This window comes from Gigantopelta aegis, chromosome 4 (assembly GCF_016097555.1).
Source record: "Gigantopelta aegis isolate Gae_Host chromosome 4, Gae_host_genome, whole genome shotgun sequence".
NCBI lineage: Eukaryota > Metazoa > Mollusca > Gastropoda > Neomphalida > Peltospiridae > Gigantopelta > Gigantopelta aegis.
The window spans coordinates 774,205-801,280 of record NC_054702.1 but is presented as its reverse complement, the minus strand read 5'-3'; the positions used below and the strand labels follow the sequence as shown (position 1 = coordinate 801,280).

At 40.3% G+C, this 27,076-nt stretch overlaps 1 protein-coding gene across 2 annotated transcripts in view; it reads left to right on the top strand.

The window, feature by feature from the left end:
• LOC121372434 (DDB1- and CUL4-associated factor 6-like) overlaps window positions 1-27,076 on the top strand; it is a 60,423-nt gene that overhangs the window by 23,808 nt on the left and 9,539 nt on the right. For both annotated transcript variants that reach the window (XM_041498738.1, XM_041498739.1), the window contains exons 8-14: window positions 2,014-2,171; window positions 2,708-2,749; window positions 3,203-3,350; window positions 5,686-7,947; window positions 15,498-15,624; window positions 19,223-19,376; window positions 26,743-26,899. In XM_041498738.1, coding sequence (XP_041354672.1) covers window positions 2,014-2,171; window positions 2,708-2,749; window positions 3,203-3,350; window positions 5,686-7,947; window positions 15,498-15,624; window positions 19,223-19,376; window positions 26,743-26,899 — 3,048 coding nt within the window. The remainder of the gene's footprint in view (window positions 1-2,013; window positions 2,172-2,707; window positions 2,750-3,202; window positions 3,351-5,685; window positions 7,948-15,497; window positions 15,625-19,222; window positions 19,377-26,742; window positions 26,900-27,076) is intronic.

The following is a 27,076-nucleotide window of genomic DNA, read 5'->3' as shown; positions in this document are numbered from 1 at the left end:
GTTTGATTGACAGATTCTCAGAACCAAAGCCTCAGGTTAGTGTGTTTCACAGTAAAACAAACTAGATATTGTACATGTATTTGTTAACATGTATTATATAGCTCGGTCCGCGTGTTTGATTGACAGATTCTCGGAACCAAGGCCTCAGGTTAGTGTGTTTCACAGTAAAACAAACTAGATATTGTACATGTATTTGTTAACATGTATTATATAGCTCGGTCCGCGTGTTTGATTGACGGGTGTTCGGAACCAAGGCCTCAGGTTAGTGTGTTTCACAGTAAAACAAACTAGATATTGTACATGTATTTGTTAACATGTATTATATAGCTCGGTCCGCGTGTTTGATTGACAGATTCTCAGAACCAAAGCCTCAGGTTAGTGTGTTTCACAGTAAAACAAACTAGATATTGTACATGTATTTGTTAACATGTATTATATAGCTCGGTCCGCGTGTTTGATCGACAGATTCTCAGAACCAAAGCCTCAGGTTTAACATATTTCACAGTAAAACAAACTAGATATTGTACATGTATTTGTTAACATGTATTATATAGCTCGGTCCGCGTGTTTGATCGACAGATTCTCAGAACCAAAGCCTCAGGTTAGTGTGTTTCACAGTAAAACAAACTAGATATTGTACATGTATTTGTTAACATGTATTATATAGCTCAGTCCGCGTGTTTGATCGACAGATTCTCAGAACCAAAGCCTCAGGTTTAACATATTTCACAGTAAAACAAACTAGATATTGTACATGTATTTGTTAACATGTATTATATAGCTCGGTCCGCATGTTTGATTGACAGATTCTCAGAACCAAAGCCTCAGGTTAGTGTGTTTCACAGTAAAACAAACTAGATATTGTACATGTATTTGTTAACATGTATTATATAGCTCGGTCCGCGTGTTTGATTGACAGATTCTCAGAACCAAAGCCTCCGGTTTAACATATTTCACAGTAAAACAAACTAGATATTGTACATGTATTTGTTAACATGTATTATATAGCTCGGTTCGCGTGTTTGATTGACAGATTCTCAGAACCAAAGCCTCAGGTTTAACATATTTCACAGTAAAACAAACTAGATATTGTACATGTATTTGTTAACATGTATTATATAGCTCGGTCCGCGTGTTTGATTGACAGATTCTCAGAACCAAAGCCTCAGGTTTAACATATTTCACAGTAAAACAAACTAGATATTGTACATGTATTTGTTAACATGTATTATATAGCTCGGTCCGCGTGTTTGATTGACGGGTGTTCGGAACCAAGGCCTCAGGTTAGTGTGTTTCACAGTAAAACAAACTAGATATTGTACATGTATTTGTTAACATGTATTATATAGCTCGGTCCGCGTGTTTGATTGACAGATTCTCAGAACCAAAGCCTCAGGTTTAACATATTTCACAGTAAAACAAACTAGATATTGTACATGTATTTGTTAACATGTATTATATAGCTCGGTCCGCGTGTTTGATTGACAGATTCTCAGAACCAAAGCCTCAGGTTTAACATATTTCACAGTAAAACAAACTAGATATTGGATTTGTTGACAGGTTTTATTCCTCAGAGCTAGAATGATAGCCTCAGTAATTAACATGAAACTAACAAGACAATACTCTGTATGGTGTCCAGCCCTTATGAATTGATTTGCTTTTAGCATGGTGCATGAAATGATAGTGAACAACTAGATTAAGGATATATGATTTTTTTGATTTTTTTATATTTAAAACATTAACACCTGATAAAACAACATTCTTTTGAAGTTGTGTTCTAGTATGATGATAAATAAGTAACCTGCAAAATACTCTCATGTTAATACTCTCATGTTAAAATTGTGCATTTTTATATATCCTGTAACCACACTGCACTTGTTTAGATGTATAATTTTAAGGACTGCAGAAAAGGTCAACCATTACATTGGCTTAAATACATGCATATATTTTTTTAATCAAACAAGTTTTATAACTCTGTACCTTTGTTTTATTTATTTTTGTTTTTCTTAACAGGAAACTACAGTGGAAGGGGAATAACTGGCATGATTTGTCGCTTTACTGCCCCGCTGGAACACCGAGCATATCGCATCACGTCTCTCAACTACAGTCCCACCGGCCACGACGTCCTCGTTAGCTACTCGTCAGAAAATATCTACTTGTTTAGTACACAGGTAAGTGTACAGTGCTATTCTGAACGTCACATTCAGGGCCATACCTAGGGGGAGACAAACCTAGGAAAAAGTCAAATCTCACTTCAAAAGTATATTACTATTCTGTAATTCTTCTTTTATTGAGGCCCCCCCCCCCCCATAAAAATGATTCATTATTTGTTAACTCATAACTCACTTTTAATTAAAAAGCCAATGCACTTAAGTCTTTTGATATTTTTATGTTCATAATAACTACTTTTTACCTAATAAAATACAATTTACTGGTATGGTAATTTTATGATTGGATTTATAATGAGACATGAACAAATAAAAATAGGTCGAATAAGATTAAAAAGAGAAGTCTAGAAAACAGTATTTCATATAAAGGTATGTTTAGTACAATCCGTGTGTACAACTGTCCATTCGTCCATCAATCATCCAAACAAACAAGCAAACAGTTGACAAATATATTTTGTGATATGTCTAGACTGGAATGTCATGTACAAATGTAGACTGTTTGGTAATATTTTCTATCAATGTATCTCTTTTTTTTTCAGGATCAAAGAAAAAAACATAAATTTTTAAGATCATTAGATGAGGTAAGTGTCCAGATAATTTGATGCTAGCTACTATAAAGTGAGTGATGTGCGAGTTGTTGACATTGTGCGATACTGTGAGTTTGTGTCCGAGTGTGAGCATGGATTGTGTTTAAACTACACTTCCACTGTAAACACATCACTCTTTAATTTCACATGTGTTGTGGTGGGTTTTTTTTCTTTCAGTTTTATTAAATGTTCAGAATGGTACATTTATTAAAGGCATTGAAAACAATGCTTGCTTTACAACACCTCAGTACATTTAAAAAATTGGCTGTTTTGTTATTTACATACTTGAATCTGAGAGTGAGAGAGATGTAGAGAGAGTGAGAGAGAGAGACAGACACAGAGAGAAAGAGAGAGACTCAGAGAGAGAGAGAGAGAGTGAGAGATAGGGAGAGAGAGGTAGTGGTTTAAACAGTATTACAGACATCTTTCCTGTGTGTTTCTCTCCAGGAGGAGGCGGGTGTCTTGGAGGAGGCTGCGACTTTGGGTGACAACTCTAGCCGCCAGCCGCCCATCAAGAGACTCCGCCTGCGAGGTGATTGGTCAGACACCGGACCCAACGCGCGGCCTGAGCGTGAGCGGTCACAAGCTGAGCCAGGTAAGTAACGAGTGAAGAACTGTGACTGCAAACCAAATAACTGTAATTAACACAGTCACAGGAACAGTGGCTTGATTTTCATTTGGTATACAGGGCTCCCCCTGTACATTGCCAAATTAGCCAATTGATAATTTTTATACAAAGTGGCTACCACTTTTAGTATTTGGCTAATAAAATATTTCTTAAATTGACTACATTTGACTAATTTTCAAGGAAATATCCAGTATATCTAAAAATTGGCCAAACAAACATTTGTTCCATTGCGAGCCCTGAACCGTATATGTTTTCTCTTGCAGGAAAAATTATTTAATTATCTTAAAATTTTTGTTGGCAGGAGGAATGGTTTGATTTTCATTTAATATTGTAAAAAATTTCTCATACATAAAAATGTAGCTTATGCATAATTATTAAATGTACTCTAACGGTGTGGGGCCGTAAATAAAATGTGTTGAGTGCGGCATTAAATGAAACATTTCCAAATGGCGTGGTGAAACAAAACAAACTTCAACAAAAGAATGTGTTACAATTTGAAGTGTTTCACAATCAGTAGCTGATGATGAATTAATGTGCTCTAGTAGTGTGGTTCAACAAAACAAACTGCAACAAAAGAATGTGTTACAATTTGAAGTGTTTCACAATCAGTAGCTGATGATGAATTAATGTGCTCTAGTAGTGTGGTTCAACAAAACAAACTTCAACAAAAGAATGTGTTACAATTTGAAGTGTTTCACAATCAGTAGCTGATGATGAATTAATGTGCTCTAGTAGTGTGGTTAAACAAAACAAACTTCAACAAAAGAATGTGTTACAATTTGAAGTGTTTCACAATCAGTAGCTGATGCAGACCTGTCAACCCGCCCGCATTCCGAGCATAAAAAAAAATCGATCCTCTTTTGTCAAAATAACATAAGGGAAGTAACTCTGCCTTTTTTTCTCATTCAGAAAATGTCGACTACTTTCGGTTTCTGAGAATGTAACAGGCCGAATTGTCCCGACTGTTTACCCTTTGCCGAAGTGAGAATTGTGGGATAGCCTATTTATATTGTTCAAAAAGCACATGGAGTTTATAAAATGACGTGTTGTTATAATTTTGTTGTTGTCATCGTAATGGCTACGAAACGTGTTGCCACTAATTCAACAGGCTGTGTATTGACATTCAGTGTTGCCATATAATAAAAAAAAACTATCCAATTTAGTTCTAATAACACCTCTGAATTGTAAAATGTCTTCCCACTGGATTACATAATGCAACTATGACGAATCTGAACTACCAGACTCCGAGTTGACAGCGATACACACGATGCATGTTAAAATCACATGTCACATCAAGACAACGAAAAGACCAATTAGTTGTATAAACATACTTGTGTCAGTTAATTTTGTATGTTTGTGCAGTAAAATGTTGGTTATAAGGGTATTTCAAGAAATTATTTTTGTACAATTAAAAAATGTTGTGTTTGACATTGACATAAAATTACTCACGGAAATGGGTATAATTCCGGTATATTTCACACGATATCCGTAATGAGGTTTTACTTATGATTAATGAAAATACAATGTTTATTGCATCATTATAATGATTTTAAATAAGTACCACACCACCGTTCCTCATTATAGTAAAAACTGAATATTAATTTATAAGATTTATATAAATTTGTCTTTAGTACTTAGGTACACTAACCACAAATGATAATGTAACGCAACCTGTAAGGCTGTAAGTGTAATACCGTAAATGTACTAATTAATTTTTTTATTTCTTGTTCATGTTCTTAACAATTTTTGATAAAATATATATTTTTTAAAATATGTATTAAATCATAATAATATTTAAACTTTTTTTTTTTAATGCCAAGATCTAAGATTAAGAAGTATATATGACATTATATAGTATTCATATAACTTATTGTAATAATGTTTTTTTTTAAATCTTGCGATGTTGGGTTAAATTGTATGAATTTAAAAAATCTCCTGCTTTTTGACAAAATCTCCTGCTTTTTCAACACACACCTCCTGCTTTCTCTTGACTAAAGGTTGACAGGTCTAAGCTGATGATGAATTAATCAATGTGCTCTAGTAGTGTGGTTCAACATTGCAAACATACAGAGATTGACAACATTAAAGCAATTTGATTATAATGGGCGTATGTGTTGTACAAATATAGGATCAGTTTCTCTTACTTTTGTTAGTTTTTAAAGGTTTTTTGTTGCTTAGAACATGGATATGTATGTTAAGCAGTGATCTGGGGCTCCTAACCCCAGCACTGTTATATGATATGGGACAATAAATATTTATAAAAAAGAAAAGAATTTGAAGTGAAATATATGTTTGTTTTCAGAGAGACAGAGTCCCCACACAACTCTGATGCAGCGACTGTCCGAGATGTTGACCCGTTGGCTTGACGGTGACCTTCGACCCAGTGAAGAGGAATCGGCAGAGGGTCAGGAGCAACCGGTGGGGGGTGAGGAGGGGCAGCCCGTCCCCAGTGTCGAGAGGTCAGCGAGTGAAGGCAATGTTGGCTCACTGTCCACTCGCTTTGATGAGCTGCGACACACTGTGGCCACCGACGTGTCTCCTGGTACCAGTCAGGTGGGCAGTGCAGTTGTTGATAGTCAGGAGGTGGGCAGTGCAGTCATTGATAGTCAGGAGGTGGGCAGTGCAGTCGTGGATAGTCAGAAGGTGGGCAGTGCAGTCGTGGATAGTCAAAAGGTGGGCAGTGCAGTCGTTGATAGTCAGGCTGTGTCACAATTACCAGGGCAGCATGGTGATAAAATAACAGATAAATCTCAATCACCCGATTCAAGTAACACGTTAGGTGACAGCCAGGTGGAGGAGAAATCATCAAGCGATAACAGTGAGAAGGATTCTCAAAGACATCTGGAAGAAACACGTTCCCCGGATGTTTCCTGTATCAAAGTGGAGACCAGTCTGGCTGCTACAGAAGTTAAAGTTTGCCCAAGTGTTCCTTGTAGTGTGGCTGACTCTTGTGTTGATTCTGTAGATCAGGAAGCTACCACTGCTGTGGAAAACACTGGTCCACGATTGTCCCCCACTTCCAGTGTTGGTGCGTCAACAACTGAAGGTGGAGGTTTGACAGTTTTATCTGAAGCGCAGTATGTTTCAGTGGGTGCAGTAGAAAATCAGGGAGGTTTAGACTCGATGTATATGAAAGAAGGTGATGGCAGTTCATCACTGCCTGCAGGTTGTAAACCAGTTTCAGTATTGTCAAGAGATACTAAACCAGTTTCAGTATTGTCCACAGATACTAAACTAGTTTCAGAGTTGACCACAGATATTAAATCAGATTCAGTGTTCACCACGGATACTAAGCCAGATTTGGTGTCTGCCATACAGTCGGAAGCAGTAACAAGAACCTCTGAGACTAAACTATGTTTATTTTCAATAAGAGACTCATCTGACAGCAAACCAGTTTTGGTGTCGCCTACAGATTCAGATTTATTGCTGGAACCAAAATCTGGTGAAACATTTACTATGGTGCCTGAAAACTCAAAATCTGAAACAGTTTCAGAAATCACAAAATCAGATATTGTTTCTGAATGCACAAAATCAGATATTGTTTCCGAAAGCACAAAGTCAGATATGGTTTGTGAAAGCACAAAGTCAGATATGGTTTCTAAAACAAAAAAATCTGATATGGTTTTGGATACTGCAAAATCGGATAGAGTTTTGGAAATGAAGAACCCTGTGACAGTTCCAGCCAGGGACTTGGGACAGTCATCGTCGTCGTTTCAGCCAAGTGCAATTCGCTCTCCCAGTGCAGCTCCTAGTCTCTCGGCACCGCCGTCCTCCCACAGCTACGTGGACCAGGTCCTGGAGCCGGGCACATCGTCCGTCCACACGCGCCTCGAGCCTGTCATTAGTCTCCACTACTCCAGTCAGGGCACCGAGGCCAGCACCATCCGTGTTGGATTCGCTCCCTTTGATGTCCAGGACTCATCCAATGCCATCTCTATGCACAATGACTTGAGAAACGATTCATCCCCAGACTCCAGGAATTACTCGACAACTGATTCATCACCAGAGTTACAGGGAGAGGTGTTTGATTTCCATCTTCCTGGGGACAGGGCGTCTAGGAGAGAATGTAATCCATTGTTTTTTGGTAAGAAACTTGAGGATGAACCTTGTAATAAACAGAAACGTACAGATAAAGATGTGCAGGTTTTAAGTGTTCAGGAAATGCCAGAATCTTCTGTAACAGGTGAAAAAATATCTACAGTTGTATGTGAGGATGATGACACGGGTAAGATTGTCTTGGAATCACACGATGAGATTAAAGTATGTAAACAAAACATGGAACACTCAGCCAGTGATGATGGCAAACAGAAACCAGAGACATCAGAAGATATGGACTACATGACGTATTCTGCCGAGAGAATCTCCCAACCGGTTGCCACGACCACAGGTGCTGGTCCAAGTTGTGATGGGGTGGATGTGGTCCCCAGTGACCCTGGGTTTAGCCAGGATGGTGCTCCTGAGCGGCGGGACAGTGTTGGAAGTCACACAGAATCGGAAGGTGCTGACGAGAGGAGAACCATGGCAACTGTGGCCGCTGCATCGACAGTGCATCCATTCTTCGCAGGTGAGAGGAGATCTTCACTTCTTTACAAGTTGTCGGGGCTATTGAACCGTATTCTTAGTGGTAGGGGGGCTTGTATCCGGGCTATTGAACCGTATTCTTAGTGGTAGGGGGGCTTGTATCAGGGGCTTTTGAACTGTGTTCTTAGTGGTAGGGGGGCTTATATCCAGGCTATTGAACCGTATTCTTAGTGGTAGGGGGGCTTGTATCAGGGGCTTTTTAACTGTGTTCTTAGTGGTAGGGGTGCTTGTATCCGGGGCTATTGAACCATGTTCTTAGTGGTAGGGGGGCTTGTATCCAGGCTATTGAACCGTGATCTTAGTGGTAGGGGGGCTTGTATCCAGGCTATTGAACCGTGTTCTTAGTGGTAGGGGGCTTGTATCCAGGCTATTGAACCGTGATCTTAGTGGTAAGGGGGCTTGTATCCAGGCTATTGAACTGTATTTTTAGTGGTAGGGGGGCTTGTATCCAGGCTATTGAACCGTGTTCTTAGTGGTAGGGGGGGCTTGTATCAGGGCTATTGAATCGTATGCTTAGTGGTAGGGGGGCTTGTATCAGGGGCTATTGAACTGTGTTCTTAGTGGTCGGGGGGCTTGTATCAGGGGCTATTGAACCGTGTTCTTAGTGGTAGGGGGGATTGTATCAGGGGCTATTGAACCGTGTTCTTAGTGGTAGGGGGGCTTGTATCAGGGGCTATTGAACCGTGTTCTTAGTGGTAGGGGGGCTTGTATCCAGGCTATTGAACCGTGATCTTAGTGGTAGGGGGGCTTGTATCCAGGCTATTGAACCGTGTTCTTAGTGGTAGGGGGCTTGTATCCAGGCTATTGAACCGTGTTCTTAGTGGTAGGGGGGCTTGTATCCAGGCTATTGAACTGTGTTCTTAGTGGTAGGGGGGCTTGTATCCAGGCTATTGAACCGTGTTCTTAGTGGTAGGGGGGCTTGTATCAGGGCTATTGAATCGTATGCTTAGTGGTAGGGGGGCTTGTATCAGGGGCTATTGAACTGTGTTCTTAGTGGTAGGGGGGCTTGTATCAGGGGCTATTGAACCGTGTTCTTAGTGGTAGGGGGGCTTGTATCAGGGGCTATTGAACCGTGTTCTTAGTGGTAGGGGGGCTTGTATCCGGGGCTATTGAACCGTGTTCTTAGTGGTAGGGGGGCTTGTATCAGGGGCTATTGAACCGTGTTCTTAGTGGTAGGGGGGCTTGTATCAGGGGCTATTGAACCGTGTTCTTAGTGGTAGGGGGGCTTGTATCAGGGGCTATTGAACCGTGTTCTTAGTGGTAGGGGGGCTTGTATCAGGGGCTATTGAACCGTGTTCTTAGTGGTAGGGGGGCTTGTATCAGGGGCTATTGAACCGTGTTCTTAGTGGTAGGGGGGCTTGTATCAGGGGCTATTGAACCGTGTTCTTAGTGGTAGGGGGGCTTGTATCAGGGGCTATTGAACCGTGTTCTTAGTGGTAGGGGGGCTTGTATCAGGGGCTATTGAACCGTGTTCTTAGTGGTAGGGGGGCTTGTATCAGGGGCTATTGAACCGTGTTCTTAGTGGTAGGGGGGCTTGTATCAGGGGCTATTGAACCGTGTTCTTAGTGGTAGGGGGGCTTGTATCCAGGCTATTGAACCGTGTTCTTAGTGGTAGGGGGGCTTGTATCAGGGGCTATTGAACTGTGTTCTTAGTGGTCGGGGGGCATGTTCTTAGTGGTAGGGGGGCTTGTATCAGGGCTATTGAACCGTGTTCTTAGTGGTAGGGGGGCTTGTATCAGGGGCTATTGAACCGTGTTCTTAGTGGTAGGGGGGCTTGTATCAGGGGCTATTGAACTGTGTTCTTAGTGGTAGGGGGGCTTGTATCAGGGCTATTGAACCGTGTTCTTAGTGGTAGGGGGGGGGCTTGTATCAGGGCTATTGAACCGTGTTCTTAGTGGTAGGGGGGCTTGTATCAGGGGCTATTGAACTGTGTTCTTAGTGGTAGGGGGGCTTGTATCAGGCTATTGAACCGTATTCTTAGTGGTAGGGGGGCTTGTATCAGGGGCTATTGAACCGTGTTCTTAGTGGTAGGGGGGCTTGTATCAGGGGCTATTGAACCGTATTCTTAGTGGTAGGGGGGCTTGTATCAGGGGCTATTGAACCGTGTTCTTAGTGGTAGGGGGGCTTGTATCAGGGGCTATTGAACTGTGTTCTTAGTGGTAGGGGGGCTTGTATCAGGGGCTATTGAACCGTGTTCTTAGTGGTAGGGGGGCTTGTATCAGGGGCTATTGAACCGTGTTCTTAGTGGTAGGGGGGCTTGTATCAGGGGCTATTGAACCGTGTTCTTAGTGGTAGGGGGGCTTGTATCAGGGCTATTGAACTGTGTTCTTAGTGGTAGGGGGGCTTGTATCAGGGGCTATTGAACCGTGTTCTTAGTGGTAGGGGGGCTTGTATCAGGGCTATTGAACCGTGTTCTTAGTGGTAGGGGGGCTTGTATCAGGGGCTATTGAACTGTGTTCTTAGTGGTCGGGGGGCTTGTATCAGGGGCTATTGAACCGTGTTCTTAGTGGTAGGGGGGCTTGTATCAGGGGCTATTGAACCGTGTTCTTAGTGGTAGGGGGGCTTGTATCAGGGGCTATTGAACCGTGTTCTTAGTGGTAGGGGGGCTTGTATCAGGGGCTATTGAACCGTGTTCTTAGTGGTAGGGGGGCTTGTATCAGGGGCTATTGAACCGTGTTCTTAGTGGTAGGGGGGCTTGTATCAGGGGCTATTGAACCGTGTTCTTAGTGGTAGGGGGGCTTGTATCAGGGGCTATTGAACCGTGTTCTTAGTGGTAGGGGGGCTTGTATCAGGGGCTATTGAACCGTGTTCTTAGTGGTAGGGGGGCTTGTATCAGGGGCTATTGAACCGTGTTCTTAGTGGTAGGGGGGCTTGTATCAGGGGCTATTGAACTATATTCTTAGTGGTAGGGGGGCTTGTATCCAGGCTATTGAACCGTGTTCTTAGTGGTAGGGGGGCTTGTATCAGGGGCTATTGAACTGTGTTCTTAGTGGTAGGGGGGCTTGTATCAGGGGCTATTGAACCGTGTTCTTAGTGGTAGGGGGGCTTGTATCAGGGGCTATTGAACTGTGTTCTTAGTGGTAGGGGGGCTTGTATCAGGGGCTATTGAACCGTGTTCTTAGTGGTAGGGGGGCTTGTATCAGGGGCTATTGAACCGTGTTCTTAGTGGTAGGGGGGCTTGTATCAGGGGCTATTGAACCGTGTTCTTAGTGGTAGGGGGGCTTGTATCAGGGGCTATTGAACCGTGTTCTTAGTGGTAGGGGGGCTTGTATCAGGGGCTATTGAACCGTGTTCTTAGTGGTAGGGGGGCTTGTATCAGGGGCTATTGAACCGTGTTCTTAGTGGTAGGGGGGCTTGTATCAGGGGCTATTGAACCGTGTTCTTAGTGGTAGGGGGGCTTGTATCAGGGGCTATTGAACCGTGTTCTTAGTGGTAGGGGGGCTTGTATCAGGCTATTGAACCGTGTTCTTAGTGGTAGGGGGGCTTGTATCAGGGGCTATTGAACCGTGTTCTTAGTGGTAGGGGGGCTTGTATCCAGGCTATTGAACCGTGTTCTTAGTGGTAGGGGGGCTTGTATCAGGGGCTATTGAACCGTGTTCTTAGTGGTAGGGGGGCTTGTATCAGGGGCTATTGAACTGTGTTCTTAGTGGTAGGGGGGCTTGTATCAGGGGCTATTGAACCGTGTTCTTAGTGGTAGGGGGGCTTGTATCAGGGGCTATTGAACCGTGTTCTTAGTGGTAGGGGGGCTTGTATCAGGGGCTATTGAACCGTGTTCTTAGTGGTAGGGGGGCTTGTATCAGGGGCTATTGAACCGTGTTCTTAGTGGTAGGGGGGCTTGTATCAGGCTATTGAACCGTGTTCTTAGTGGTAGGGGGGCTTGTATCAGGGGCTATTGAACCGTGTTCTTAGTGGTAGGGGGGCTTGTATCAGGGGCTATTGAACCGTGTTCTTAGTGGTAGGGGGGCTTGTATCAGGGGCTATTGAACCGTGTTCTTAGTGGTAGGGGGGCTTGTATCAGGGGCTATTGAACCGTGTTCTTAGTGGTAGGGGGGCTTGTATCAGGGGCTATTGAACCGTGTTCTTAGTGGTAGGGGGGCTTGTATCAGGGGCTATTGAACCGTGTTCTTAGTGGTAGGGGGGCTTGTATCAGGGGCTATTGAACCGTGTTCTTAGTGGTAGGGGGGCTTGTATCAGGGGCTATTGAACTGTGTTCTTAGTGGTAGGGGGGCTTGTATCAGGGGCTATTGAACCGTGTTCTTAGTGGTAGGGGGGTTTGTATCAGGGGCTATTGAACCGTGTTCTTAGTGGTAGGGGGGCTTGTATCAGGGGCTATTGAACTGTGTTCTTAGTGGTAGGGGGGCTTGTATCCAGGCTATTGAACCGTGTTCTTAGTGGTAGGGGGGCTTGTATCAGGGGCTATTGAACCGTGTTCTTAGTGGTAGGGGGGCTTGTATCAGGGGCTATTGAACCGTATTCTTAGTGGTAGGGGGGCTTGTATCAGGGGCTATTGAACCGTGTTCTTAGTGGTAGGGGGGCTTGTATCAGGGGCTATTGAACCGTGTTCTTAGTGGTAGGGGGGCTTGTATCCAGGCTATTGAACCGTGTTCTTAGTGGTAGGGGGGCTTGTATCCAGGCTATTGAACCGTGTTCTTAGTGGTAGGGGGGCTTGTATCAGGCTATTGAACTGTGTTCTTAGTGGTAGGGGGGCTTGTATCCAGGCTATTGAACCGTGTTCTTAGTGGTAGGGGGGCTTGTATCAGGGCTATTGAACCGTGTTCTTAGTGGTAGGGGGGCTTGTATCAGGGGCTATTGAACTGTGTTCTTAGTGGTAGGGGGGCTTGTATCAGGGGCTATTGAACCGTGTTCTTAGTGGTAGGGGGGCTTGTATCCAGGGCTATTGAACCGTGTTCTTAGTGGTAGGGGGGCTTGTATCAGGGGCTATTGAACCGTGTTCTTAGTGGTAGGGGGGCTTGTATCAGGGGCTATTGAACCGTGTTCTTAGTGGTAGGGGGGCTTGTATCAGGGGCTATTGAACCGTGTTCTTAGTGGTAGGGGGGCTTGTATCAGGGGCTATTGAACCGTGTTCTTAGTGGTAGGGGGGCTTGTATCAGGGGCTATTGAACCGTGTTCTTAGTGGTAGGGGGGCTTGTATCAGGGGCTATTGAACTGTATTCTTAGTGGTAGGGGGGCTTGTATCCAGGCTATTGAACCGTGTTCTTAGTGGTAGGGGGGCTTGTATCAGGGGCTATTGAACCGTGTTCTTAGTGGTAGGGGGGCTTGTATCAGGGGCTATTGAACCGTGTTCTTAGTGGTAGGGGGGCTTGTATCCAGGCTATTGAACCGTGTTCTTAGTGGTAGGGGGGCTTGTATCAGGGGCTATTGAACCATGTTCTTAGTGGTAGGGGGGCTTGTATCCAGGCTATTGAACCGTGTTCTTAGTGGTAGGGGGGCTTGTATCCAGGCTATTGAACTGTATTTTTAGTGGTAGGGGGGCTTGTATCCAGGCTATTGAACCGTGTTCTTAGTGGTAGGGAGGGCTTGTATCAGGGCTATTGAATCGTATGCTTAGTGGTAGGGGGGCTTGTATCAGGGGCTATTGAACTGTGTTCTTAGTGGTCGGGGGGCTTGTATCAGGGGCTATTGAACCGTGTTCTTAGTGGTAGGGGGGCTTGTATCAGGGGCTATTGAACCGTGTTCTTAGTGGTAGGGGGACTTGTATCAGGGGCTATTGAACCGTGTTCTTAGTGGTAGGGGGGCTTGTATCAGGGGCTATTGAACGTGTTCTTAGTGGTAGGGGGGCTTGTATCAGGGGCTATTGAACCGTGTTCTTAGTGGTAGGGGGGCTTGTATCAGGGGCTATTGAACCGTGTTCTTAGTGGTAGGGGGGCTTGTATCAGGGGCTATTGAACCGTGTTCTTAGTGGTAGGGGGGCTTGTATCAGGGGCTATTGAACCGTGTTCTTAGTGGTAGGGGGGTTGTATCAGGGGCTATTGAACCGTGTTCTTAGTGGTAGGGGGGTTTGTATCAGGGGCTATTGAACTGTGTTCTTAGTGGTAGGGGGGCTTGTATCAGGGGCTATTGAACCGTATTCTTAGTGGTAGGGGGGCTTGTATCAGGCTATTGAACCGTGTTCTTAGTGGTAGGGGGGCTTGTATCAGGGGCTATTGAACCGTGTTCTTAGTGGTAGGGGGGCTTGTATCAGGGGCTATTGAACTGTGTTCTTAGTGGTAGGGGGGCTTGTATCAGGGGCTATTGAACCGTGTTCTTAGTGGTAAGGGGGCTTGTATCAGGGGCTATTGAACCGTGTTCTTAGTGGTAGGGGGGCTTGTATCAGGGGCTATTGAACCGTATTCTTAGTGGTAGGGGGGCTTGTATCAGGGGCTTTGAACTGTGTTCTTAGTGGTAGGGGGGCTTGTATCAGGCTATTGAACCGTGTTCTTAGTGGTAGGGGGGCTTGTATCAGGGGCTATTGAACCGTGTTCTTAGTGGTAGGGGGGCTTGTATCAGGGGCTATTGAACCGTGTTCTTAGTGGTAGGGGGGCTTGTATCAGGGGCTATTGAACTGTGTTCTTAGTGGTAGGGGGCTTGTATCAGGGGCTATTGAACCGTGTTCTTAGTGGTAGGGGGGCTTGTATCAGGGGCTATTGAACCGTGTTCTTAGTGGTCGGGGGGCTTGTATCAGGGGCTATTGAACCGTGTTCTTAGTGGTAGGGGGGCTTGTATCAGGGGCTATTGAACCGTGTTCTTAGTGGTAGGGGGGCTTGTATCAGGGGCTATTGAACCGTGTTCTTAGTGGTAGGGGGGCTTGTATCAGGGGCTATTGAACCGTGTTCTTAGTGGTCGGGGGGCTTGTATCAGGGGCTATTGAACCGTGTTCTTAGTGGTCGGAGGGCTTGTATCAGGGGCTATTGAACCGTGTTCTTAGTGGTAGGGGGGCTTGTATCAGGGGCTATTGAACCGTGTTCTTAGTGGTAGGGGGGCTTGTATCAGGGGCTATTGAACCGTGTTCTTAGTGGTAGGGGGGCTTGTATCAGGGGCTATTGAACCGTGTTCTTAGTGGTAGGGGGGGGTTGTATCCTTGCTGGATGCAGAATTTGATTTCAGTGTTAAATTACACTTGAACCAGATTGTTATTATTTTATATTTAAAAAAAAAATGCAGAACAAATTACTTTATTGTCATATATGATACCTTAACCTGTCACCTTAACTTCATTCTGCCCTATAGTTTCATGACACGAAACAAAAGTCATGTTCGTTTGACGTGGACAAAGTGAAACCTATTGGCTGTTGTAAGGGTTAGTCCAAGTAGGTTTGGGGTGGATGCAGTCAGTGTGAGAAGTCAAGTTAATACCGTTATCTCTACAAATAGAGAACCATTCAAATGTTTCTTCACTAGAGCCAAAATTGTGCTAGTACAGTGTTTATAATGCCACTGTGTTGGATTATGGGAAACATTATTTCTTTTAGGTTTTTCTTAACTAATTTCTGATGTTGAATCTTTTTATGCCTCCCTTGTTGACTGTTTTGGCAGACAGAGGCAACTTATCAGACTTCACGACACGGCGAAGACCCGGTCAACGTAGCAGCAGACCTCATGCTGACGATGACAGCAGCGATGATGACGGCTCGAGGAGTAGTCACCGACACAGACCTGTCAGGTTAGAACAATGCGTTGTGTAGTAGATCGAGGTTACATAATTAATATTATATTATCAATATGTTCTCTTACCAGAAGAATTGTTTTTAATCTTTTTTAAATCACAAAATTAGTATAAAATTGCTGTGCTATGCTATACGATTCTATAAAATTTGTATGACTGTATGACATTGATAAATTCATTAAAATGACAAACAATTCTTATATATATATATATATATATGCATGAAAAGTTGAGTAATATATATATATCTATTATATAAATATCTTCTAAAATTTGTATGGAATATTTACCATTTGTTACATTTTCAAAAGTTTATATCTTGCTGGAAAATTGAATATTGTAATTCTCCAGTGTATGTGTACATGTGGGTGCCATTTGTAATATAACAAGTCATAAAATAATATATCAGGTACGTTCTCCAGGCAGGTTCAAGGTGTAATTTTTACACTGAACAAACAAAATATTACCATAAACCTCACTAGTTCATTATAAAAACAAACATTTTTTAGAAATGTCAGTGATGCCACGTAAACTACAAATACATGTATGTGCAATGTTACAGGTTTTCAAAAGGGACTGGTCCTGCTGTGTTATCTACATGTATGTGCGATGTTACAGGTTTTCAAAAGGGACTGGTCCTGCTGTGTTATCTACATGTATGTGCGATGTTACAGGTTTTCAAAAGGACTGGTCCTGCTGTGTTATCTACATGTATGTGCAATGTTACAGGTTTTCAAAAGGGACTGGTCCTGCTGTGTTATCTACATGTATGTGCGATGTTACAGGTTTTCAAAAGTGACTGGTCCTGCTGTGTTATCTACATGTATGTGCGATGTTACAGGTTTTCAAAAGGGACTGGTCCTGCTGTGTTATCTACATGTATGTGCGATGTTACAGGTTTTCAAAAGGGACTGGTCCTGCTGTGTTATCTACATGTATGTGCGATGTTACAGGTTTTCAAAAGGGACTGGTCCTGCTGTGTTATCTACATGTATGTGCGATGTTACAGGTTTTCAAAAGGGACTGGTCCTGCTGTGTTATCTACATGTATGTGCGATGTTACAGGTTTTCAAAAGGGACTGGTCCTGCTGTGTTATCTACATGTATGTGCGATGTTACAGGTTTTCAAAAGGGACTGGTCCTGCTGTGTTATCTACATGTATGTGCGATGTTACAGGTTTTCAAAAGGGACTGGTCCTGCTGTGTTATCTACATGTATGTGCGATGTTACAGGTTTTCAAAAGGGACTGGTCCTGCTGTGTTATCTACATGTATGTGCAATGTTACAGGTTTTCAAAAGTGACTGCAGGGTTGAAAATTAGCAGTTGCCCGGTCGCCCGTGGCGACCTTTATTGACTATGGGTGACTAAGAATTTTACCAAGGTAGTTCGTTGGGCGACCACAGATATTAGGGTCTGGCAAATATGGTACCAGTTAAAAAACAAAGACACTGAAACTGAATCGAATGTGACAAAACATATCGCGTCTGTGTTGGCGCGAACTACAGCAGCAGAAGACATAGAACATGCTCTATATTTTAACAGCACCAGATTCAGCTTCTGTGGCTTTTGGCTAGGTCTGTCTAAAAATAGAGCTCAAAATGTATTGAAGACATTGCATGTATTTTTTTAAATCTAGAAGTCATCAGCTTATTAGAATGGACTGGATATGCCATAATTATCTAGTAGAGCTACTACGTATTTGATAATTGTTATTCAATGTTATGGTAAAAAGGAATGATGTTTAATTAGCTTACATTATTCTGGGACAAAATCAAAATCTATTTTGTAGGTTTAACTCACTAACGTGAGGGCATATGCATAACAACGACCTTTTCCATTACTACAGTCCATTACTACAGCCCAGTGCTTATTCCAAAGATTGTCGTTGTCAATGTTGTTTTAAAGTTAAGCGATTTGCATTAAATAAGAACATATTAGATCTAAAGTTTTGACTTACATTATGGCGTTTGACACCCAATGGCTGGTGTGTTTTTTATGCTGGGGTGTCGTTAAACATTCATTCATTCATTCATTGTTTGAATAATGGCATAACTATCCAAATATTACTGTAATAAACAATAAGTACACCATTATGCTATGTACTATAATAACTAAGTACATCGTATATTTTGGTAAAATGTTTTGTTTTTTTACAGATTTATTTTTCTTTTGATACTATTTTATTAGTAGCGTACTAATGTAGCATTGACAATATCCAAATTAAAAGCACACGTGCATGCTTCGTCCATTCCCAAGGAAATCCAATACTGGAGATTATACCCCTTCTTGCATCGCCACAAAGAGGACTGCCACCACAAGACTACGTTTAAATACTAAAGCACGCGCAGTTCTACCTTTATTCTCTTTGTATTGCATTATTTGTTTTTACTTCAGAGACAATGCAAGTCAAGCTGTATACCTCGGCTGTTCTAGCATTTAGTTTTCACTCCTGTATTAAAAATGAGATTTAATCATAATTTAATGGTAATTTGTAAAGAATTATTTTTATTTATACTGGATTTCTTTCTCTTTTTATTCAATAAATGTTATTTAAGTTGATATTAGTTTAAAACTTGATAACAATGTTTTTATATGAATTTTAACTTTATTCATTATGAAGTTACACAGACCTTGCCTTTTAAGATGCGTGAGTGCGATTGCGCTCGTACAGCGCACGTAAATTTCAATCTGGCGAGTGTGAAAAATAATGCAGGTTACACTTAACAAACAGCGCACATAAAATAATTTTGCATATTGATTGCCACTATTTACCTTATGTAGCTGATAAAAAGACCACTTTGATAATACCAGAAACATGTACGGCGGCATCCATGCAATCTTTTAATATATAACTGGCACTTATCTTTGCTGTACAAATCGGAAAACATTGGTTTAATGGACATCTTCGAATACGTACCAATTAATCAATTCATTTAAAACTGAAAAGGTATCTATAATTGTGTCCATCAAATTATTTGAATTGTACATACTGTAATTAAAAAATAAAATTGTTTGCATCAGTGTATGTCACAATTATATGTCTATAGTATTGCTGATTTGTTTTAATAACTCCATTCCTGAAAGGGAAAAGAGGTCAGACTACACTAATGAACCAAACAACATAAAATTAGAAGAAAATATTATTTGTTTATTGGTTAATTTTTGCAACATATGTCTACGTTTACATGTACTAATTACTACATAAATTAATAATGCTTGGTTTTCACTCGCCTTAGCATTTTGGTGAGTGCGATTTTTCACTCACCTATTAAAGCATATTGAAGTGTGCTATTTTTCACTCGCCAAGGATTTTACATGCTAATTCTTCGGTTTCCTTTTGAAGGAAACAGACTGTATACGGTGAGCACATGATTATTATTCAACAAAGAATATTCTTGTTTTGATTTTGACTGTGCATTTAAATTACAATGTGATAATTGGAGGTCTAGTTGAATTTGAGAAGGGCCGGTAAGATTTGTCTTCAACTGACCCTGCTGGCGACCATGATTTTCATGTTAATTTTCAACCCTGTACGTGACTGGTCATGCTGTGTATTCTACATGTCTGTGCAGTGTTGTGTTTGTTTGCTCCAGGGAAGACAGTGATGTTGAACGCCACATTGCGGCGCTGCGTCTCCAGACTGCGTATCGGAAGCGCCAGGAGAAGAAGGAACTGCAGGAGATGAAAGACGTCTTCCAGCCCGAGATGAAGATGAAGTATCAAGGTCACAGAAACGCCAGGACAATGGTGGGTATAAGCATAAGTCATGTGCACGTGAAACCTGGATCAGTGGCTTTAATGAATAGTGTGTTACATGAGGATAAATGGCTTTAATGAATAGTGTGTTACAAGATGATAAGTGGCTTTAATGAATACTGTGTTGCATGAGGATAATTGGCTTTAATGAATACTGTGTTACATGAGGATAAGTGGCTTTAATGAATAGTGTGTTGGGTGAGGATAAGTGGCTTTAATGAATAGTGTGTTATATGAGGATAAGTGGCTTTAATGAATAGTGTGTTGCATGAAGATAAGTGGCTTTAATGAATACTGTGTTACATGGCTTTAATGAATACTGTGTTACATGAGGATAAGTGGCTTTAATGAATAGTGTGTTACATGAGGATAAGTGGCTTTAATGAATAGTGTGTTACATGAGGATAAGTGGCTTTAATGAATACTGTGTTGCATGAAGATAAGTGGCTTTAATGAATACTGTGTTACATGGCTTTAATGAATAGTGTGTTACATGATGATAAGTGGCTTTAATGAATAGTGTGTTGGGTGAGGATAAGTGGCTTTAATGAATAGTGTGTTACATGATGATAAGTGGCTTTAATGAATACTGTGTTACATGAGGATAAGTGGCTTTAATGAATAGTGTGTTACATGAGGATAAGTGGCTTTAATGAATAGTGTGTTGGGTGAGGAGGATAAGTGGCTTTAACCTTCTGACTACTGCAGGCGAGATATCTCGCCCGACTGTCACGTCAGTCGATATACTGTACACTGTATACAGTGCATTCCCCAATTCATATTTCCCGCCGGTTTGCATACAACACCCACCGAAAATGGAAATATAATTAAAGAAAAAAGTTTTTTTTTCAAAATGGTGGCTTTTGTTTTGATTTTTTCAATTGAAAATACCTTGAAATTTTGGTTTTCGTCAAGTATTTTCGCTTGACAACAATGGCGGCACGTCGCGGTCATTTTCAGGGATCGATAGCTGATTGTGACAGCTAATTTGATAATAAATTTGATCGTTTTTTATTTTTTGCCTAATTTTAATCACCATTAGCCGATCTAAAATAATAAAAATTACAAAAAAAGACACGAAAATAATACTTACCGATTCATATATGAACTTTATTTCATGTATTTATAAAAGATTTAAGTGAATATATGTGAGTAAAAATTATAAACTTGTACCCACTCAACGTGGTTTTTGTTAAAAATGAATCCAGTGTCTTACATGAGGATAAGTGGCTTTAATGAATACTGTGTTACATGAGGATAAGTGGCTTTAATGAATAGTGTGTTACATGAGGATAAGTGGCTTTAATGAATACTGTGTTGCATGAAGATAACTGGCTGTAATGAATACTGTGTTACATGGCTTTAATGAATAGTGTGTTGGGTGAGGATAAGTGGCTTTAATGAATAGTGTGTTGGGTGAGGATAAATGGCTTTAATGAATAGTGTGTTACATGATGATAAGTGGCTTTAATGAATAGTGTGTTACATGAGGATAAGTGGCTTTAATGAATAGTGTGTTACATGAATACTGATGAAGATAAGTGGCTTTAATGAATACTGTGTTGCATGAATACTGATAAGTGGCTTTAATGAATACTGTGTTACATGATGATAAGTGGCTTTAATGAATAGTGTGTTACATGATGATAAGTGGCTTTAATGAATAGTGTGTTGTGGCTGAGGATGAATAAGTGGCTTTAATGAATAGTGTGTTACATGAGGATAAGTGGCTTTAATGAATACTGTGTTACATGATAATAAGTGGCTTTAATGAATAGTGTGTTACATGAGGATTAATGAATACTGTGTTACATGATGATAAGTGGCTTTAATGAATAGTGTGTTATATGAGGATAAGTGGCTTTAATGAATACTGTGTTGCATGAAGATAAGTGGCTTTAATGAATACTGTGTTACATGATGATAAGTGGCTTTAATGAATAGTGTGTTACATGAGGATAACTGGCTTTAATGAATACTGTGTTGCATGAAGGTAAGTGGCTTCAATGAATACTGTGTTGCATGAAGATAAGTGGCTTCAATGAATACTGTGTTGCATGAGGATAAGTGGCTTTAATGAATAGTGTGTTATATGAGGATAAGTGGCTTTATTTAATGAATAGTGTGTTGGGTGAGGATAAGTGGCTTTAATGAATAGTGTGTTACATGAGGATAAGTGGCTTTAATGAATAGTGTGTTACATGAGGATAAGTGGCTTTAATGAATACTGTGTTGCATGAAGATAAGTGGCTTCAATGAATACTGTGTTGCATGAAGATAAGTGGCTTTAATGAATACTGTGTTGCATGAGGATAAGTGGCTTTAATGAATAGTGTGTTGCATGAAGGTAAGTGGCTTTAATGAATACTGTGTTGCATGAGTGGCTTTAATGATAAGTGGCTTTAATGAATACTGTGTTACATGACTGTGTAAGTGGCTTTAATGAATAGTGTGTTGTGGCTGAGGATAAGTGGCTTTAATGAATAGTGTGTTACATGAGGATGAATGAATACTGTGTTACATAAGTGGCTTTAATGAATAGTGTGTTACATGATGATAAGTGGCTTTAATGAATACTGTGTTGCATGAAGATAAGTGGCTTTAATGAATACTGTGTTACATGGCTTTAATGAATAGTGTGTTACATGATGATAAGTGGCTTTAATGAATAGTTTGTTGGGTGAGGATAAGTGGCTTTAATGAATAGTGTGTTACATGAGGATAAGTGGCTTTAATGAATAGTGTGTTACATGGGGATAAGTGGCTTTAATGAATAGTGTGTTACATGAGGATAACTGGCTTTAATGAAAACTGTGTTGAATGAAGATAAGTGGCTTCAATGAATACTGTGTTACGTGAAGATAAGTGGCTTCAGTGAATACTGTGTTGCATGAGGATAAGTGGCTTCAATGAATAGTGTGTTGCATGAGGATAAGTGGCTTTAATAAATACTGTGTTACATGAGGATAAGTGGCTTTAATGAATACTGTGTTACATGGCGATAAGTGGCTTTAATGAATAGTGTGTTACATGAGGATAAGTGGCTTTAATGAATACTGTGTTGCATGAAGATAAGTGGCTTCAGTGAATAATGAGTTGCATGAAGATAAGTGGCTTCAATGAACACTGTGTTGCATGAGGATAAGTGGCTTTAATGAATACTGTGTTACATGGCTTTAATGAATAGTGTGTTACATGATGATAAGTGGCTTTAATGAATAGTTTGTTGGGTGAGGATAAGTGGCTTTAATGAATAGTGTGTTACATGATGATAAGTGGCTTTAATGAATAGTGTGTTACATGATGATAAGTGGCTTTAATGAATAGTGTGTTACATGAGGATAAGTGGCTTTAATGAATACTGTGTTGCATGAAGATAAGTGGCTTTAATGAATACTGTGTTACATGGCTTTAATGAATAGTGTGTTACATGATGATAAGTGGCTTTAATGAATAGTTTGTTGGGTGAGGATAAGTGGCTTTAATGAATAGTGTGTTACATGATGATAAGTGGCTTTAATGAATAGTGTGTTACATGATAATAAGTGGCTTTAATGAATAGTGTGTTATATGAGGATAAGTGGCTTTAATGAATACTGTGTTGCATGAAGATAAGTGGCTTTAATGAATACTGTGTTACATGAGGATAAGTGGCTTTAATGAATAGTGTGTTACATGAGGATAAGTGGCTTTAATGAATAGTGTGTTACATGGCTTTAATGAATACTGTGTTGCATGAAGATAAGTGGCTTCAATGAATACTGTGTTGCATGAAGATAAGTGGCTTCAGTGAATACTGTGTTGCATGAGGATAAGTGGCTTCAATGAATAGTGTGTTGCATGAGGATAAGTGGCTTTAATAAATACTGTGTTACATGAGGATAAGTGGCTTTAATGAATACTGTGTTACATGGCGATAAGTGGCTTTAATGAATAGTGTATTACATGAGGATAACTGGCTTTAATGAATACTGTGTTGCATGAAGATAAGTGGCTTCAGTGAATAATGAGTTGCATGAAGATAAGTGGCTTCAATGAACACTGTGTTGCATGAGGATAAGTGGCTTTAATGAATACTGTGTTGCATGAGGATAAGTGGCTTTAATGAATAGTGTGTTACATGAGGATAAGTGGCTTTAATGAATAGTGTGTTGCATGATAATAAGTGGTTTTAATGAATACTGTGTTACATGATAATAAGTGGCTTTAATGAATAGTGTGTTACATGAGGATAAGTGGCTTTAATGAATACTGTGTTGCATGAAGATAAGTGGCTTTAATGAATACTGTGTTACATGATGATAAGTGGCTTTAATGAATAGTGTGTTACATGAGGATAAGTGGCTTTAATGAATACTGTGTTACATGAGGATAAGTGGCTTTAATGAATAGTGTGTTACATGCTTTAATGAATAGTGTAACATGGCTTTAATGAATACTGTGTTGCATGAGGATAAGTGGCTTTAATGAATAGTGTGTTACATGAAGATAAGTGGCTTTAATGAATACTGTGTTGCATGAAGATAAGTGGCTTTAATGAATACTGTGTTACATGGCTTTAATGAATAGTGTTACATTACATGTGTTGCAATGAATAAGTTTCAGTGAATACTGTGTTGCATGAGGATAAGTGGCTTTAATGAATAGTGTGTTACATGAGGATAAGTGGCTTTAATGAATAGTGTGTTACATGAGGATAAGTGGCTTTAATGAATAGTGTGTTACATGAGGATAAGTGGCTTTAATGAATACTGTGTTGCATGAAGATAAGTGGCTTTAATGAATACTGTGTTGCATGAAGATAAGTGGCTTTAATGAATACTGTGTTGCATGAGGATAAGTGTGTGTGTTACATGGCTTTAATGAATATAAGTGGCTTTAATGAATAGTTTGTTGGGTGAGGATAAGTGGCTTTAATGAATAGTGTGTTACATGAGGATAAGTGGCTTTAATGAATAGTGTGTTACATGAGGATAAGTGGCTTTAATGAATACTGTGTTACATGAGGATAAGTGGCTTTAATGAATAGTGTGTTACATGAGGATAAGTGGCTTTAATGAATAAGTGGCTTTGTTAGTGTGTTTAATGAAGATAAGTGGCTTTAATGAATACTGTGTTACATGAAGATAAGTGGCTTTAATGAATACTGTGTTACATGAGGATAAGTGGCTTTAATGAATAGTGTGTTGGGTGAGGATAAGTGGCTTTAATGAATAGTGTGTTACATGAGGATAAGTGGCTTTAATGAATAGTGTGTTACATGAGGATAAGTGGCTTTAATGAATACTGTGTTGCATGAAGATAAGTGGCTTTAATGAATACTGTGTTACACTTTAATGAAGATAAGTGGCTTCAATGAATACTGTGTTACATGAGGATAAGTGGCTTTAATGAATAGTGTGTTACATGAGGATAAGTGGCTTTAATGAATAGTGTGTTACATGAGGATAAGTGGCTTTAATGAATACTGTGTTACATGAAGATAAGTGGCTTCAATGAATAGTGTGTTACATGAGGATAAGTGGCTTTAATGAATACTGTGTTGCATGAAGATAAGTGGCTTTAATGAATAGTGTGTTGCATGAGGATAAGTGGCTTTAATGAATACTGTGTTACATGAGGATAAGTGGCTTTAATGAATAGTGTGTTACATGAGGATAAGTGGCTTTAATGAATACTGTGTTGCATGAGGATAAGTGGCTTTAATGAATACTGTGTTGCATGAGGATAAGTGGCTTTAATGAATACTGTGTTACATGATGATAAGTGGCTTTAATGAATACTGTGTTACATGATAATAAGTGGCTTTAATGAATAGTGTGTTATATGAGGATAAGTGGCTTTAATGAATACTGTGTTGCATGAAGATAAGTGGCTTTAATGAATACTGTGTTACATGAGGATAAGTGGCTTTAATGAATAGTGTGTTACATGAGGATAAGTGGCTTTAATGAATACTGTGTTGCATGAGGATAAGTGGCTTTAATGAATACTGTGTTGCATGATAAGTGGCTTTAATGAATACTGTGTTACATAAATGAATACTGTGTTGCATGAAGTGGCTTTAATGAATACTGTGTTGCATGAGGATAAGTGGCTTCAGTGAATACTGTGTTGCATGAGGATAAGTGGCTTCAATGAATAGTGTGTTACATGGCTTTAATGAATAGTGTGTTACATGATGATAAGTGGCTTCAATGAATACTGTGTTGCATGAAGATAAGTGGCTTCAATGAATACTGTGTTGCATGAAGATAAGTGGCTTCAATGAATACTGTGTTGCATGAGGATAAGTGGCTTCAATGAATAGTGTGTTGCATGAGGATAAGTGGCTTTAATAAATACTGTGTTACATGAGGATAAGTGGCTTTAATGAATACTGTGTTACATGGAGATAAGTGGCTTTAATGAATAGTGTGTTACATGAGGATAACTGGCTTCAATGAAAACTGTGTTGCATGAAGATAAGTGGCTTCAATGAATACTGTGTTGCATGAAGATAAGTGGCTTCAGTGAATACTGTGTTGCATGAGGATAAGTGGCTTCAGTGAATACTGTGTTGCATGAGGATAAGTGGCTTCAATGAATAGTGTGTTACATGGCTTTAATGAATGAATACAGTGTTGCACATGATGATAAGTGGCTTCAATGATGAGGATAAGTGGCTACATGGCTTTAATGAATAGTGTTGCATGAAGATAAGTGGCTTCAATGAATACTGTGTTGCATGTGGCTTCAAGATAAGTGGCTTCAATGAATACTGTGTTGCATGAGGATAAGTGGCTTCAATGAATAGTGTGTTGCATGAGGATAAGTGGCTTTAATAAATACTGTGTTACATGAGGATAAGTGGCTTTAATGAATACTGTGTTACATGGAGATAAGTGGCTTTAATGAATAGTGTATTACATGAAGATAACTGGCTTTAATGAATACTGTGTTGCATGAAGATAAGTGGCTTCAGTGAAAAATGAGTTGCATGAAGATAAGTTGCTTCAATGAACACTGTGTTGCATGAGGATAAGTGGCTTCAATGAACACTGTGTTGCATGAGGATAAGTGGCCTTAATGAATACTGTGTTGCATGAGGATAAGTGGCTTTAATGAATACTGTGTTACATGAGGATAAGTGGCTTTAATGAATACTGTGTTACATGGGGATAAGTGGCTTTAATGAATAGTGTATTACATGAGGATAAGTGGCTTTAATGAATAGAGTGTTACATTAGGATAAGTGGCTTTAATGAATAGTGTTACATTAGGATAAGTGTCTTTAATGAATAGTGTGTTACATGAGGATAAGTGGCTTTAATACTATAATTTGAAATGGATGAACATGGTGAGTTGTGTTTTTCAGATCAAGGAAGCGAATTTCTGGGGCGAGAACTTCGTGATGAGCGGGTCAGATTGTGGCCACATCTTCATCTGGGACCGACACACCACCAAGCTGGCCATGCTGCTGGAGGCCGACCGCCATGTCGTCAACTGTCTCCAGCCACACCCCTTTGACCCAAGTAATTAACATAGCATGTTGAGTCACAAGATTTTCTCTTTGCAGAAGTAATTAACATAGCATTGTAGTCACAAGATTTTCCTTTGCAGTTCTAGCATCAAGTGGTATTGATTCCCACCCATGTTGACCCAAGTAATTAACATTGCAGTTCTAGCATCAAGTTGTATTGATTGTGATT